This window comes from Cnephaeus nilssonii (genome assembly GCF_951640355.1).
Source record: "Cnephaeus nilssonii genome assembly, chromosome: 9".
NCBI lineage: Eukaryota > Metazoa > Chordata > Mammalia > Chiroptera > Vespertilionidae > Cnephaeus > Cnephaeus nilssonii.
The window spans coordinates 70,496,257-70,510,444 of NC_137080.1; the positions used below are offsets into that span (position 1 = coordinate 70,496,257).

General features: G+C 42.0%; 1 protein-coding gene across 1 annotated transcript in view; it reads left to right on the forward strand.

Annotated features, from left to right (window-relative positions):
- Positions 1 to 14,188, forward strand: part of EYS (eyes shut homolog) — a gene marked incomplete at its 5' end in the record, with an annotated part of 1,363,978 nt that overhangs the window by 1,305,247 nt on the left and 44,543 nt on the right. Inside the window, 1 exon segment of the mRNA XM_079781621.1 lies at positions 5,093 to 5,267. Within this exon segment, the coding sequence (XP_079637747.1) occupies positions 5,093 to 5,267 (175 nt within the window).

A 14,188-nucleotide genomic window follows, 5' to 3' on the forward strand; every position in this document is an offset into this window, starting at 1 on the left:
CCAGGCCTGGCCAGTGTGGCTCAGTTGGTTGAGTGTTGTCCCATGCACTGAGAGGTCACTGGTTCAATTCCCTGTCAGGGCACATGCCCTGGTTGCGGACTCGCTCCCCAGTAGGGGACCTGCAGGAGGCAGCCAATCAATGATTTCCTCTGTTCAATGTTTCTCTCTCCCTCTCGCTTCCTCTCTTTCACTCTAAAATCAATAAAAACGTATTTTTAAAAAAAGAAAAAAAGACCCAACACCATGCTAGGGCAAATAATCAGATCGCCATCATCTGTTTCCTGTGTTCAAAAAGGAACATACATTCAGATCTTTCCTATAAAAGTGATTCCTAGCAGAGTTATAAAATAAACACAGGCTTTGAATTGTTATAATAATGAATTTAGTGAAAATAAGCTTTTTGGTGGATCCCTGGTCCCAGAATATTCGGTCAAGGGGCTGCTCTTTATAGTATCCTGAGCCATTCTCCCACGACCAGCCTAATCGCTATCTGAGATCAAGGAACAGGTACCAGAATGGGATGCAGGTCCCTGTGAGAAGTCCAAAGCCCTCTCAGGCACTTGAGCTCTCTGCCTGCCTGGCACCATCCCGTTCCCCACCTTCACCGACTTCTGCCTAAACACTGACGCAGGAGGCCACGTACTCGAAACATATGAAAGCAACACAGCTAATCCAACATAATACAAGGGCGGGTTTCAATACAAGTAGTTCCTTGTGCCAGGGCTCTCAAAGGAACGTTTTCTTTGACTATGTAATCAGTGCTGATTCTCGGAAGGGTGTGTTAAACAGTTTGAAGCAAGTTAAGGCACTATGCTAAATACGATCAAGAGCTCAATAGTTCTTTCACAGCAGGAGACCATCTGGAAAGGATTGTGAGGGCATAACAAATCAATGAGTTTTTTAAAACATTCGGTTCAAGGAAAAGGATGGGTAAACTTATGAATGTGTAAGAAGCACACATCTTCCATTCACTGAAACAGAGACCTCGTGGGAGAGTCATCAGAACTTGCTGTCATTTAATCACAGACAGGATTCTGACATAAATACTCTGGATACAGCATCTATATATATAAAAGCCTAAGTAACTGTTACGACTGGACAGCTGGATGACCAGCCAGTAGCTGTGACATGCACTGACCATCAGGGGGCAGACGCTCAATGCAGGAGCTGCCCCCTGGTGGTCAGTGCACTCCCACAGCCAACCTCCCATGGTCCCTCCCACTGGCCAGCAAGCCCCGATTGGCCCCATTCGGGACTGGGCGAGACAGCCCCGATCGCTGGCCAGGCTGAGGGACCCCGCCCATGCACGAATTTGTGCACCGGGCCTCTAGTTAAGGATAAAAATGTGGACTCTGGAACCCATCTGCCTGGGTATGCACCTCAGCTCTGCCACCAACAAGCTTCATGACCCTGGCTAGTAACCGAACATCCCTGTGCCTCGCTGTGCCTCATCTGTAAAATGGGATAATAGCAGCACTTGTCTTGCTTGTAGTTCTGAGAGCGAGTTAATGGAAAGAGAACACAGTTTACTACCTGGATTAGAGTGCTCCCTGTGTTAGTGATGATGGTGGTGCTGGTGATGGAGGTGACATAGCTGCAGTCACACACTTGCTTCTCTTTCTCTGCTGCACAGACGGTGGGTACAAGCACAGGCTCTGCCTTCAGGCTGTCTTCAAATTCGGGTCCTGTCACCCAGAAGCTACGTCCCTCTGAGCCTTTTACTTCAACTCTCCCAACCTCCATTTTTCCTCTGTAAGATAAAAATACCTACCCCATAGGGTTCTTGTGAGTTGATCAATTAGCTAAAGTAATGTTAAGTGCTCAACCCAGAAAGCAGCACCTGATAAACACTCCATAAATGTTAACTGATATCAGTACTCCATCCTGTTGTCATTGGACTTGACGTTTTCAGATTTACTGGAGTCCAGAGCTTCCTGGTTTCCTTGCGTTATTTTCTCCCCCTCTATTAGGAACTTTTCTTCACATCTTGATAATGAGAACAAAGAGAGGCTTTCTTCAAAACCTGTCATTGTCTCCTTAAGTGTGTTATGAGCCTGAGTTCAGCACTCAAACAGCTGGCCCTCCTGTGAGAGAAACTCAGGATTGCAGGTCCGGAAGGCTGTCAGCGGCCATGGTCCTCAGTTAGGATGAGAATCTTGAGAGGGTCTTCTTGGAACTTGACACTAAATCCACAATCTTACCGAAGCTCCAGGACCTAATTTTATCATTTGACTCTTGAATTCTCCCTGTCTACCTGCCTCTTCTCCATTATAAACCAGCATTTACTATGAACTGTACGCTGCGGACAGTCATTACCAACCTACCATAAATACCAGATTGCAACTAAATCGTAAACCTATGCTTTCCCAAAACTGAACTCTACTGGTTCTAGAGGAGGATATAGGGTGACTTCTTTAAAATATAGACTTCTGAACCCTACCCCAGAACTACTTAATCAAAATCTCCATAATGGGATCTAAAAATTTGCATTTCAAGTAAGCCTTCCCAGATTTGGAAATCACTACATTAATTAATCATAACGAAGCAAGTAGAGTTATGGAAGAATTTAGTAATTAGTCTGGCCTTAGCCTAATTATTAAGGTCTAACATCACTAGCACAAATAAATAAGGCCTACTTATTTTTCTTTAGAATGGGGATTAAATCACACAGAGTACAAGATTATCTGATTTAGGCTTTCCCGTTTCTATAAACACTGCTGATAAACAAATCTAAGCCAGAACTCCTCAGTCTAAAATACAAATTGTTACTGTTAATGTAGTCCATTTGTTTCTGTTCTGGAAATGGCTTATCATGAGTCATTATTTTCCCTATAACCTTAAACAGTGATAAAGATATTGACGTTTTTTAACTCTTCTCCAGATTAAATCATCTACATATGCCAAGCATTCCTGATTACCTGTCCTAGTAAAGGGAATTCTCCCCTGTTCTCCAAAGTAGCATCTATTACCAAGCTGCAGGCTCTCAGGTTGAGGGTCAGGGATGGGCTTTAGTGGGTTCCTGAGTGTCCTGAAATCATGCATGTAATTGTGTGTGCATTTTTCTAGGAGAAGGCCTATAGCTTTCATCAATGTTCTAAGATCTGTTACTTTCACTGACTGACCTATTTAATCCTGACATAGAATTAAAAATTGCTTTTGACAAGTGTGAACATGGGGAAATCTATTATCCCATCCATCTGTTATTCTAGTGTTATAGAAGCTAGTGTTCTCTGATACAGGGATTATTAAATATTTATTACTCAACTGAACAGAGTGGACATAAAATAGATTCGAATTCATTAACAACACCGTAAGGATGTTATTCCAACCTGAAAGTGCCCTACACTGTCAGTACAGTCAGTTTCTTTAGTTCAACTTTTCTCCCTCTCTCTTTTTTAATTGCATGAGCTTTTTCAAACCAGAGTCCATAAGGGGGGAAAATGAGTTTACTGCAATAATTTAAATATCATTTTACTGTCCAAAAAAAAAGCCATCACTTATTTGCAGCCTAGTATATTTGACTGGGTTTCAAATACACATGGCTCATGGCTCCAAAAATCTTTATCATAATTACTGTATCACCTGCAGAATAAATGTAGTGAATACCTGCTGCATGGTGCTGTACTAAGCAGATTATATTTCATCTTCAATATTAATAGGAGTGAAGTTTTACAATGTACCTTCTACAACTGGCTCCCACTATATTGCTTTTAGACTGATGATATGTTGACTGATAGGAAGTCTCTCTCTAAAATAAACACATGTAACTAATTGTATTTGCTAAATGTTTCTCTACATATATCACTGCCAGGTTTTTAGTCAAAACGTATTTTAGCAGTTCCTCATAACAAAATTATTTCTTATCCATATAAAAGGGGAGAGGTTTTACATGAACAGCTTCAGACATTAATATATATTATCATTTAGCCAAGTGTTGTTGTGTTTTTGGTGCATGATTATAAAACTACAAAAACCTAATACTAGTATCCTACAATATTTTGTTAAAGAGAATTTTTTTATAAAGTAAATAAAGAATTTCTGAGACAGTGAGGAAGGGGGTATGTGTGGGAGCTGAAATATAAGGCCTAACTGCCAATCATAATATGGGCCAGTTTATGTATGTGACCTTATTCCTCTTAACCCACGGAGTACTTATTTTTGTCCCCATTTTAAAGTTAAAAAGGTTGGCACTTACTTAGGTTTGGGTCATCTAGTCATTTTGTGAGAGAGATTGTAATTGAACCCGGACACACCTGACTTCAGTCCTCCTTTTGCTCTCTGCTGAGTACATTTCACTAGGCAGGGGCATGCAAATCCCTGCTGTGTCAGTTGAGCTACCTGGTTATTCCATATAAAGCAGTTGGCATTCATTCATTCACTTCTTCACCCAGTATACCATATTAGTGCTTTTTTGTGTAATAGCAGTAGTTGGGGGAAGAACAAAGATTAAATCTAAGGAAGAAAATGACAGTTCTCTTACAATGAGAAAATATCGGTGAAGGCTAAGGATGGTGCTTGTCAGGGAGAACTAGGTTAAAAGGCAAATTCTTGACCTTTCAAAACAGAACCTATTTTTTTTTTCACCATGAGAAATTATTTCAGACTTGCTTCAGAAAATGTTTTGGAAATAAAATCTAATCTAGCCTATCTGTTATCATTTTCTAGACCCTATTTATGGTTGTTGTCAATATTGATTTATAGAACATTGTAAATAAACTCTAAGTCCTGAAGGAAATGAGGAAAATTACCATACAGTTCAGTATCCTAAACAATTCCATTAATTAGCTAATGGACTGCCCTTTTTGTTATGTTTATTTAATATTGGGGTGGAAAAGACCTTTCTTTTTTCCCAGCTTTCTTGATGTATAGTTGACAAATAAAAGTTATGTATATTTAATGTGTATAATGTCATGGTTTGGTATACATATACATTGTGAAGAGTACCACTATCAAGTCAGTGAACACATCCATCATCCAATTAATAAAATTTTAAACAGAACAATATGATACCTTAAAAGTGAGAAAATAACTGTCTTTCTATTTTATCTATTTCCTCCATTTTTTATATGAAGTATTTCCCCCTTTCTTCAAGGTTGTATTTTCACTATTCAAGTTCGCACCAGGAAGGACGGCCGTTTCAGAAGGCTGGGAAATCCTGAGGGCCACCCAGCTCCTGGGCGCAGTGTTGGCCAGTGTGAGACTTCTCCTTGTAGCTTAATGAACTGTGGCAATGGTGGGACCTGCATAGACAGTGGAGCTACTGTTTAGTAAGTATGGCATTAGGAAGGAAGGTAGTGGGTTATTAGCACCCTAGCTGGTACTTCGGTCACACAAACTAGGAACACAAACTGACCCTCATATCTTAAATGTTTTCAGGTAGACTTGCTAGATGACTAGGGGACAGATAAAAGAAACTAGAGAGAAACCAACCCGGCATTTGCATCATCTTTCTCAATTCTTTTAAGTTTTTAAAAATATATTCTTATTGATTTCAGAGAGGGAGAGAGAGATAAAAACATCAATGATAAGCCCAGCTAGAGTGGCTCAGTGGTTGAGCATCGACCTATGAACCAGGAGATCATGGTTCGATTCCCGGTCAGGGCACATGCCAGAATGTTAGGCTCAGTCCCCACTAGGGGGCATGCAGGAGGCAACAATGGATGATTCTCTCTCATTATTGACATTTCTATCTCTCTTTCCCTCTTCCTTCCTCTCTGAAATCAATAAAAGTATATTTTTTAAAAAAGAATGGCAAGTGTCAGTAAGAAAGTGAAGGTGAAGGTGCAGGTAGGAAATTCATCCTAACTCCTTATTGCCCCACATGGGACAAAGGTCTAGCTGTTTCAACATACGGCTGTTGCCGGCAAGACGATGAAACCTCGATTCTTGTCTTCCTGAAGGAAAGATTTCAATCAAGAGACAAAGTTCAGCAAAGCAAGCAAGAATTTGTTGGCCGCAGCCATACTTAGGATAGATAGTGAAACAAGGAAGGAAGTAGAAGAAGCAACAAGAGAGCCTCGGCTGGGCTGCTTTGGCTCACTGGGAAGTCAGAGAAAAGGGGGCCTTGGAGACAGGTTCAGGGGTTAGCCCAGGACAAGCTGCCACTGCCCATTGCTCCCTTGGTTGCAAGCCTTGTGGGGTCCCTTAGAGATTAGGGGATACGTGCCTGTGGGGGAGGAAGAGAGGGAGGGGAATAGTTCAGCAGTGCTCCCTTGGGGGAGAGCGCTCACTGGGTCTTTTGTGTTGAGGGTATTTCTCTCTCTCTCTTGCAGGTGGGAATCTTAGGGGAGGTCTCAGGGGAGGATCTCAATAGAATATTCATCAGCTTTCCAGGTGTGCTTTTTCTAGGGTCTCCTTCTCCACTGATTGGTCCTCACCAGGGCAGGAGGTCATCAATCAATGCAGCTGGTCCTGAGGCAGCCACAGCATCACTTGTCTGGCGTTGCTGCTTTTCTGGGCCTAGAGCTGAGGCCTAGATCAGTGGTCGGCAAACTCATTAGTCAACAGAGCCAAACATCAACAGTACAACGATTGAAATTTCTTTTGAGAGCCAAATTTTTTAAACTTAAACTTCTTCCAACGCCACTTCTTCAAAATAGACTCTCCCAGGCTGTGGTATTTTGTGGAAGAGCCACACTCAAGGGGCCAAAGAGCCGCATGTGGCTCGCGAGCCGCAGTTTGCCGACCACGGGCCTAGATGTTATCTTTAGGGAGGAAAAGGTCAGGGGGTCTAAACCACATGAACAGCTATATGCTAGGGGAGGAAAGGTTACTCTGAGGGTGAGGTTCTTGTTTTCCCAGTTTTGCCCCTTGCTAGACACCCAGGGCTTCGGCCCTGGTGACCTTCTGTACCTGACCCATCATCCTTGCTCTGCTCATGTCTGTCTAACTGCTTATAAGAGAGCCACATGTGTTGATCTTGGAATACATCAAGCCACATACAGATAGACACAACTATTTGAAGATTATTTTGATTCACATAGGAAATTTTTTTTGACTTGTGATAATAAAAGTAATATCTTTCTATTGTACTGCACTTTGTGGCCAACAAAGCAAATTTCTGCATGCATTATTTCCATTGCCCCTAATTAAAACTTTCTAAATTAGTCAGGGACCATCCTAGCCCCAATTTAATCCATGGGAAACTAAGCCCAGTGATTATGAGTAAACAAGAGGATGTACCAGCATCTTGTAAATAGTGCGGCAGGACCCAAAACCAAATTTCCCAGTTCCTGGGTCAAGATTCTCTCAGAACCTAATTAGCAAGAAATTAGTTTAAAAGCAGCTAGCAATTAACAGTAGCCCCTTATCAGCTGGATGTAATATATTATTTTTAAAAATATGTTTTTACTGATTTTTAGAGAGAGGTAGAGATAGAGACATCAATGAGGGAAACATCATAGATCAGCTGCCTCCTGCATATCCCCTACTGGGGACTGAGCCCACAACCGGGGCATGTGCTCTGACCAGGAATTGAGCCAGTGACTTCTTGGTTTCTGGGCCGATGCTCAACCACTGAGCCACACCAGCCAGGCTCATTTATTCTTAATTTTTTTTTAATGTTGATATTATCTTCAATTAGCATTTCCTATTTTCTCCAAATTGGAAGTACCTTGCCTCAGAAATCCCCGGGGGGTTTCATAAATTCCTATTTGGGTGGAAAGCTGTATGTCACAGACTTGTATGAGAACCTCAGGTTTCAGTAATGGAACCAATACCTCTGACAAGATTTCTTACAGGATTCTGCAATCTTTCTTATCAAATTATGACCACTGCCTGGGACTCCCTTGTTGACATAACAACAAAATATTTACTATATCGATGACTCATGAAGCATTACTGCAGAATGAGAAGTAGCTCTTGTGACTATTATATAATGACATTAAAAGGATGGCTCCCTGACCTTAAAAGAGATGGGTTTTATGGTATGTAAATTAGACCCCAATAAAGCTATTTCCCCACTCATGGACATTCAACTTCAGTAGCAGCATAAGTTTAAAGAGAATGTCATTCATTTTGACAGTGTTTGAAATTCTGCTCTAATCTCAATAATAAGAATTATTTTTGTTGTTGTTGTTTTATTGAATTTATTCTTGTTTTTAAAGGAAAAAGATGTTCTTTGTAATATACTTTTTTTTTACACAGTTGTGTGTGTTTTTAAATCCTCACTCGAGTACATGTTTTCCATTGATTTTTAGAGAGAGTGGAAGGGAGAGGGAGAGACAAACACCGAAGTAAGAGAGACAACGATTGGTTGCCTCCCAGATGGTCCCTGAAAAGGAGGTACATGCCCTTGACGGAAATCGAACCCAGGACCCTTCAGTCCGCAGGCTGATGCTCTACTACTGAGCCAAACCGGCTAGGGCTGCAATATACTTTCTAATAGTGTTTGAGAAGTTTTCCTCTACCCTTGTCCTAGTCCCAGGCTCTCAACTTTGTATGGCTCTTCACTTTTATTTTGCGCCTGTGTGGGTACCCTACTCAGAGAACCCAGATGATCAAGGCCCATTTGCCATGCGCATGCGTGCGGGCGAGGACACAGCAGTATTATTAGGTGAAAGGCCCCTTTGCCCTACACAGGTGCGAGGGCAATGACTCAGTCGTAGCAGGATGCATACTGCGCACGCGCACCCTTATGAAACCTGTTTATGTTAATGCAGCACGAGCGTCACTAATTGGCAGGAGGCCGCTTGTGTTTGAGCGTGTACGTAAGCTGCCACTGACCAGCCGGTGCACGGCGGCGTTTGTGGGCTCCCTTGAAGGACTCCTCTGTCTGGTGGCTCCTGTAGTAGCAACGGCCACTTGGTCTACAATGAAGTCTCTTCTGTGTATGCCAACGGCGTCTCATGTCTGCATCTAAAACCCGGCGTCCGAGAAGCTGTGCTCCCACAACCAGAGAAATACTGAACTGAATTTCCAGGTAACATTATTGACAGCCCAGAGCTAAAATTCAATCTTTTCTTGAAAAAAAAATAACACATGATAATTTTTTTGTAATGCTCAAGAGGCAAGTCCCAACCCAGAAGCATAAATTTCAGAATCCATTTTAAAAACAAACTCTCAAAGCCACTCAAAGTGTCTTAACAGCTTAATGGTGTAATTTTTTATAAAAAAAAATTAAAAATGGAAAATGCTCATTTTCGTTCACTTCTCACAGCAGGCTGGGGGTGGGGGTGCCTAAGTGGGGGGAGGCATTGTTCTGGTACCTAAGGTGAAATCTTGTGCCAAGTAAGGAGGGAGGGGGGCTTGATAAGGCTTGGATCCGGGGCTGGGCTCCGGGAAACTGCTAAAAGCCTTGCTTTCCTGCTCCAAGTGCGTCAGCAAACACAGATGCAGCTGCGCTCTAATGCAGTTGCTAAAATGAGGGTATAATAAGGCAGAGTTCTTGTAAAGCCTTATGCTCCTGGGAGGGATGAGCTCTGATGCAACAAACAGTAAACTCTTTCTGTTGTTAGTAACCTAGGCTAAAGAAGGGGTGGGGGGAGGGTGTTTAGTTCTAACTTAGGTCTATATGCATTTGTTTGGTACAAAGTGTTTTCAGGCAAATTTGACTTCATTTAAGTTGTACTTCGTTTGACCTTAAACTGATATCCTGGCTGTGATTGAGGGTAATAGGTGACGTGTTCCTTTAAAAGTAAGCACAGTGTAGGAAAACCAAAAGTTCCAAAAACAGATGTCAGAATGAGCAGCACAGACAGCGAGGACAATAGGAGTACAGAGAACATGGATGTAAAATGGGAAATGCATCAGAGGATTTATACCAAGTTCATAAGTGAGGCTGATTTATAGCATAAGTCTATCAGCGAGCACGAAATCTCACTGCTCCAGAGTTTCCTAAACATGTTTTTTGGCTCACAGATAAGGTCAAAGATCTTTCCAAGATTCATGCAAGCACCAGCAGGAAAGAGTATGTTCTCAAAGCCTTCTCTTGTTTCCATACAGACACTATACCGTGCATGCCTAAAAGTAATAGTCAATTTCTTTGAATTTTACTAAATGAGCAAAGTCATTCACACTTTAAGATAGATCAGACTGGTTTGGCTCAGTGGATAGAGCATCAGCCTGTGGACTCAAGGTCCCAGGTTCAATTCTGGTCAAGGGCACATGCCCTGATTGCATTCTCATTCCCCAGTAGGGGGCATGCAGGAGGCAGCCAATCAATGATATTCTCTCTCTCTCTCTCTCTCTCTCTCTCTCTCTCCCTCTCCCTCTCCCTCTCCCTCTCCCTCTCCCTCTCCCTCTCCCTCTCCCTCTCCCTCTCCCTCTCCCCCTCCCCCTCCCCCCCTCCCCCTCCCCTCCCCCTCCCCCTCCCCCTCTCCCTCCCCCTCTCCCTCTCCCTCTCCCTCTCCCTCTCCCTCTCCCTCTCCCTCTCTCCCGCCTCTCTCCTTTTCCCTTCCTCTCTGGAATCAATAAAAATATATTTAAAAAATAAAAGATAGACCAGACTGCTTTGGTGCAGGGGGAGGAGGTGTATGCAGATATGTAGTGGAAAGGTTTTGTTGTTGGTGGTGATTTTGTTTTTATTTGTTTTTTCCCCAAGGGCAAGGTGTGAACCTATGTTTTGGTCATCCCATCACTACAGTGAATACATGGCCACTCCACCCCACCTCTGTATTCTTCCCATTGCTTCATTTTGCTCCAACCGACTCTCTAGGTTAGAACAAACCTAATTCCTCTTCTGCTCTCAGGCAAAGCAGTTTAGTTACTGTATATTCTTTCTGTAGTCCAAACTCATACTCACATCAGTGCTACCAGGGTCCACCATCAACTCCAAGCAGCTTTTCTAAATAATTTCCCAAAAACACCTCCCTCTCTAATAGGAAGTGGGTCCAACTGTTAGCAAAATACAATGTTTTGGCCCTTAACCTAGAGAGCAGAATCATTAGGACTGAGGCCCACAGACAAGTGCCAGTGCGTTTATTAGTATGTAAGGAGTAACTCATCTCATCCTTCTTATACTCTCTGAGATATCATCAAAGAAAGGAAGGCCACGGGGAGACATCAGCAGGTGGAGTGATTATAGCAACCCTTCCTTGTACCCGTGTCGAGTGTTGTCATGCCATCAGATTCCAATGTACCGGGAGGTTCCCTTGTTTTAGCACTTGTTTATTTTTCAAAGGCTCTATTTTTGAGCATATCATTTGACATCCAGGAAATTTTGGTAGGTAGAATGAGATCCATCATTTTACTTACACCTCATTCTCCCAACTTGTTACTCAAAGGGAAGTCAATGATGAAGAAAAGCCATTTGACATGAATGAGGCCATCCAACACAACAGATGGTCTTAGGACAGTGGTCGGCAAACTCATTAGTCAACAGAGCCAAATATCAACAGTACAACGATTGAAATTTCTTTTGAGAGCCAAATTTTTTTCAACTTAAACTATATAGGTAGGTACATTGTTATTAACTTAATTAGGGTACTCCTAAGCTGGCCTTTGCTAAAAACTCAAGGGGCCAAAGAGCCGAATGTGGCTCGTGAGCCACAGTTTGCCGACCACTGTCTTAGGAGAACGAGATTCAGCAGTTTCCCTTTCCCTGTAAATAGCAGAGAAATGAGTTATATATGCAGAAGTGAGTCCTTCAGGCAATGTGATCATTGCTTGCTAAGTAATGCATATCTATTCCATTATTCATATGACTTTATTATCACAGCACATTTCATTTTAATTACTATATCTGTGCTTTTGCTTATGCATAGAAATCTGTTACCATAACTGTCTTACAGGTCCAGCTCAAGGTAAATTTTCTATAAGAACTTTTTCTTTCTGCTCTCATCTCACAATGATGATTCTAATACTTTTCCCTCATTATCCTCAATGCATATAAAAGAATCTCTCTGATCCAAAGCAATCCTATCTAATAAAGAGGGAATATGCAAATTGACCATCACACCATCACAAAGATGGCGGCACCCAGTCCGCTCAGCCCCACCAGAGTTCCCCAGTCCTTTTCAGCCTCGCCAAGGTGGGGGGGGGGGGGTGGCAGGCATGCAGTGCAGCCGGACTTGCCCTCAGACCCCCAGCTGCCCAGGGCCGGCCCAAGGCACAGGCAAGCATTGGATGTCAGCTGCTCAGCCGCCCAGGGCGGGCCTGAGGTGCAGGCAACCCTTAGATGGCAGCTGCCCAGCCACCCATGGCCGCATGAAGCTCAGGTAACCAGGGCCGGCTGAGGCTTGCACTGCTGGCAGTGGCAGCAGCAGAGGTGTGATGGGGCGTCACCTTCCTCTGGTCACCGGGTCACCTCCCGCCCCTGAGGGCTCCCAGACTGTGAGAGGGGGCAGGCCAGGCTGAGGGACACCGCCCCCCCTCTCCAGTGCATGAATTTTCAACCACTGGGCCTCTAGTAAGAATATATATCTGATAGGTAAACTGAAAAAGTACCATATTTTCTGATGTATAAGATGACTGGGTGTATAGAAGATTTTCCTGGGTTAAAAAGTTGTCTTATATGATGGAAAATACGGTATATTAAGCCCTGACCTGTGACTAAGTGGTTAGAGCATTGGCTTGCACACCAAAGGGTCTCAGGTTCAAGTCCCGGTCAAGGACACATACCTGGGTTGCAGGTTTGATCTCTGGCCCCAGTTGGGGGGCTTGTTTGAATGGCAACCAATCGATGTGTCTATCTCACATCCATATTTCTCTCTCTTTCTCCCCCTCCCTCCCTTCCTTCCATTCTCTTAAAAAAATTAATAAAAAAAATAACCTTGGGTGAGTATTAACAGCAACAAAAGTAGATTAAGTAAAGATTATATTTTTTTAAGGCACAGTTTTTCATCTGCACACTGAGGACTAATAATTGTAGAGTTATTGTAGAAATTAAACGAGTTAGTACATATAAAGTAATTAAAACAGTGTCTAGCGTTAGCTCTTTGGCTCGGTAGATAGAGTGTTGGCCTGCAGACTGAAGGGTCCTGGTTCAATTCCCGTCAAGGACATGCACCTCAGTTGCAGGCTCAATTCCCAGCCCTGGTCAGGGTGCATGTGGGAAGCAACCAATCAACGTGTCTCTCTCACATCGATGTTTCTCTCTCTCTGTCTCTCACCCTCCCTTCCACTCTCTCCAAAAATCAATGGAAAAATATCCTTGGGTGTGGATTAACAACAACAAAACCAGTCTAGCACTAAGGTGAAATCCTAATAAATGTTGAATATTTTATTTTATATATGTCATATATATTTCATAGAAATACATTGTTTTAAAATAAATTATCTTTAAGTCTTTGGGGCAAAACTATGTTTTGTATTTGTATTCAACCTGGTAACAAAGTGGATTGGTACACCGTTACTCCTTTTTTGGTGACTATTTAGTAAGCAAGTGAATAATGTTCAAGTGATATTCAAACAAAAGATATTAAATCTTCCATCATCTCATTTTCAGTTAATTTTTATGTATCCATGTTTATCCTAAACTCTAGCAGTCTTAAAATTGGTTAATTACAAGAAAATTAAAGTCTTCAAGTTGAATATCTGTTGTAATGAGAAAAATTAATCCATAGATGTTTCTGAGCCATAAAACTGACAATAAAAAGCAAACACTTTATCTGCAATTTAGGAATTTAAATTCATGTATTCTAAGTGCACAGATGTAAAATAATTAACTATATTAATAAAAACATATTCCAATACTCAACTCTTGATTGCCATTATGACCAGCTGTTACTCAAAACGTCTGACATTTTCTTCTGTGTTTAGAGGCAGAAGAACACACAAGTTGTTCTTTCTGTATTAACAACTTAGGAGTGCAAAAATTTTTAATGGACATGAGGTGAGAAAATAGTTCTATGTGTAATGTCAATGATTTCTCAGTATCTTTTGAATACTCTTAGCTATTATGTAGTAAATGCTTTAGCCCCTTTGCCTGCTTATTCTACTTAATTCACACACACACCCAAAAAAATAGCCCTTTTAATAACTTGCTCTCACTTCCAACTCTGTGTAGCTAAAAGTAGATTTTTATATTTTCCCTTTAAACCATATTCCTCTCTGAATACCCTATTCTCACTAATGCACCATATTCTTTCAGTTATGTAATCCTAAAATCCCCAAAGATTTCTATGAGATTGAGAAACATAGAAAGGCAGTTAATGTGTGCACTCCCCCTCCCCAATTACTGGCAATGTAATTTGCTCAACTTCTCTGTCCCTCTAGCTCCTCCTCTGCAAAATGAGGATTCTATTCATAC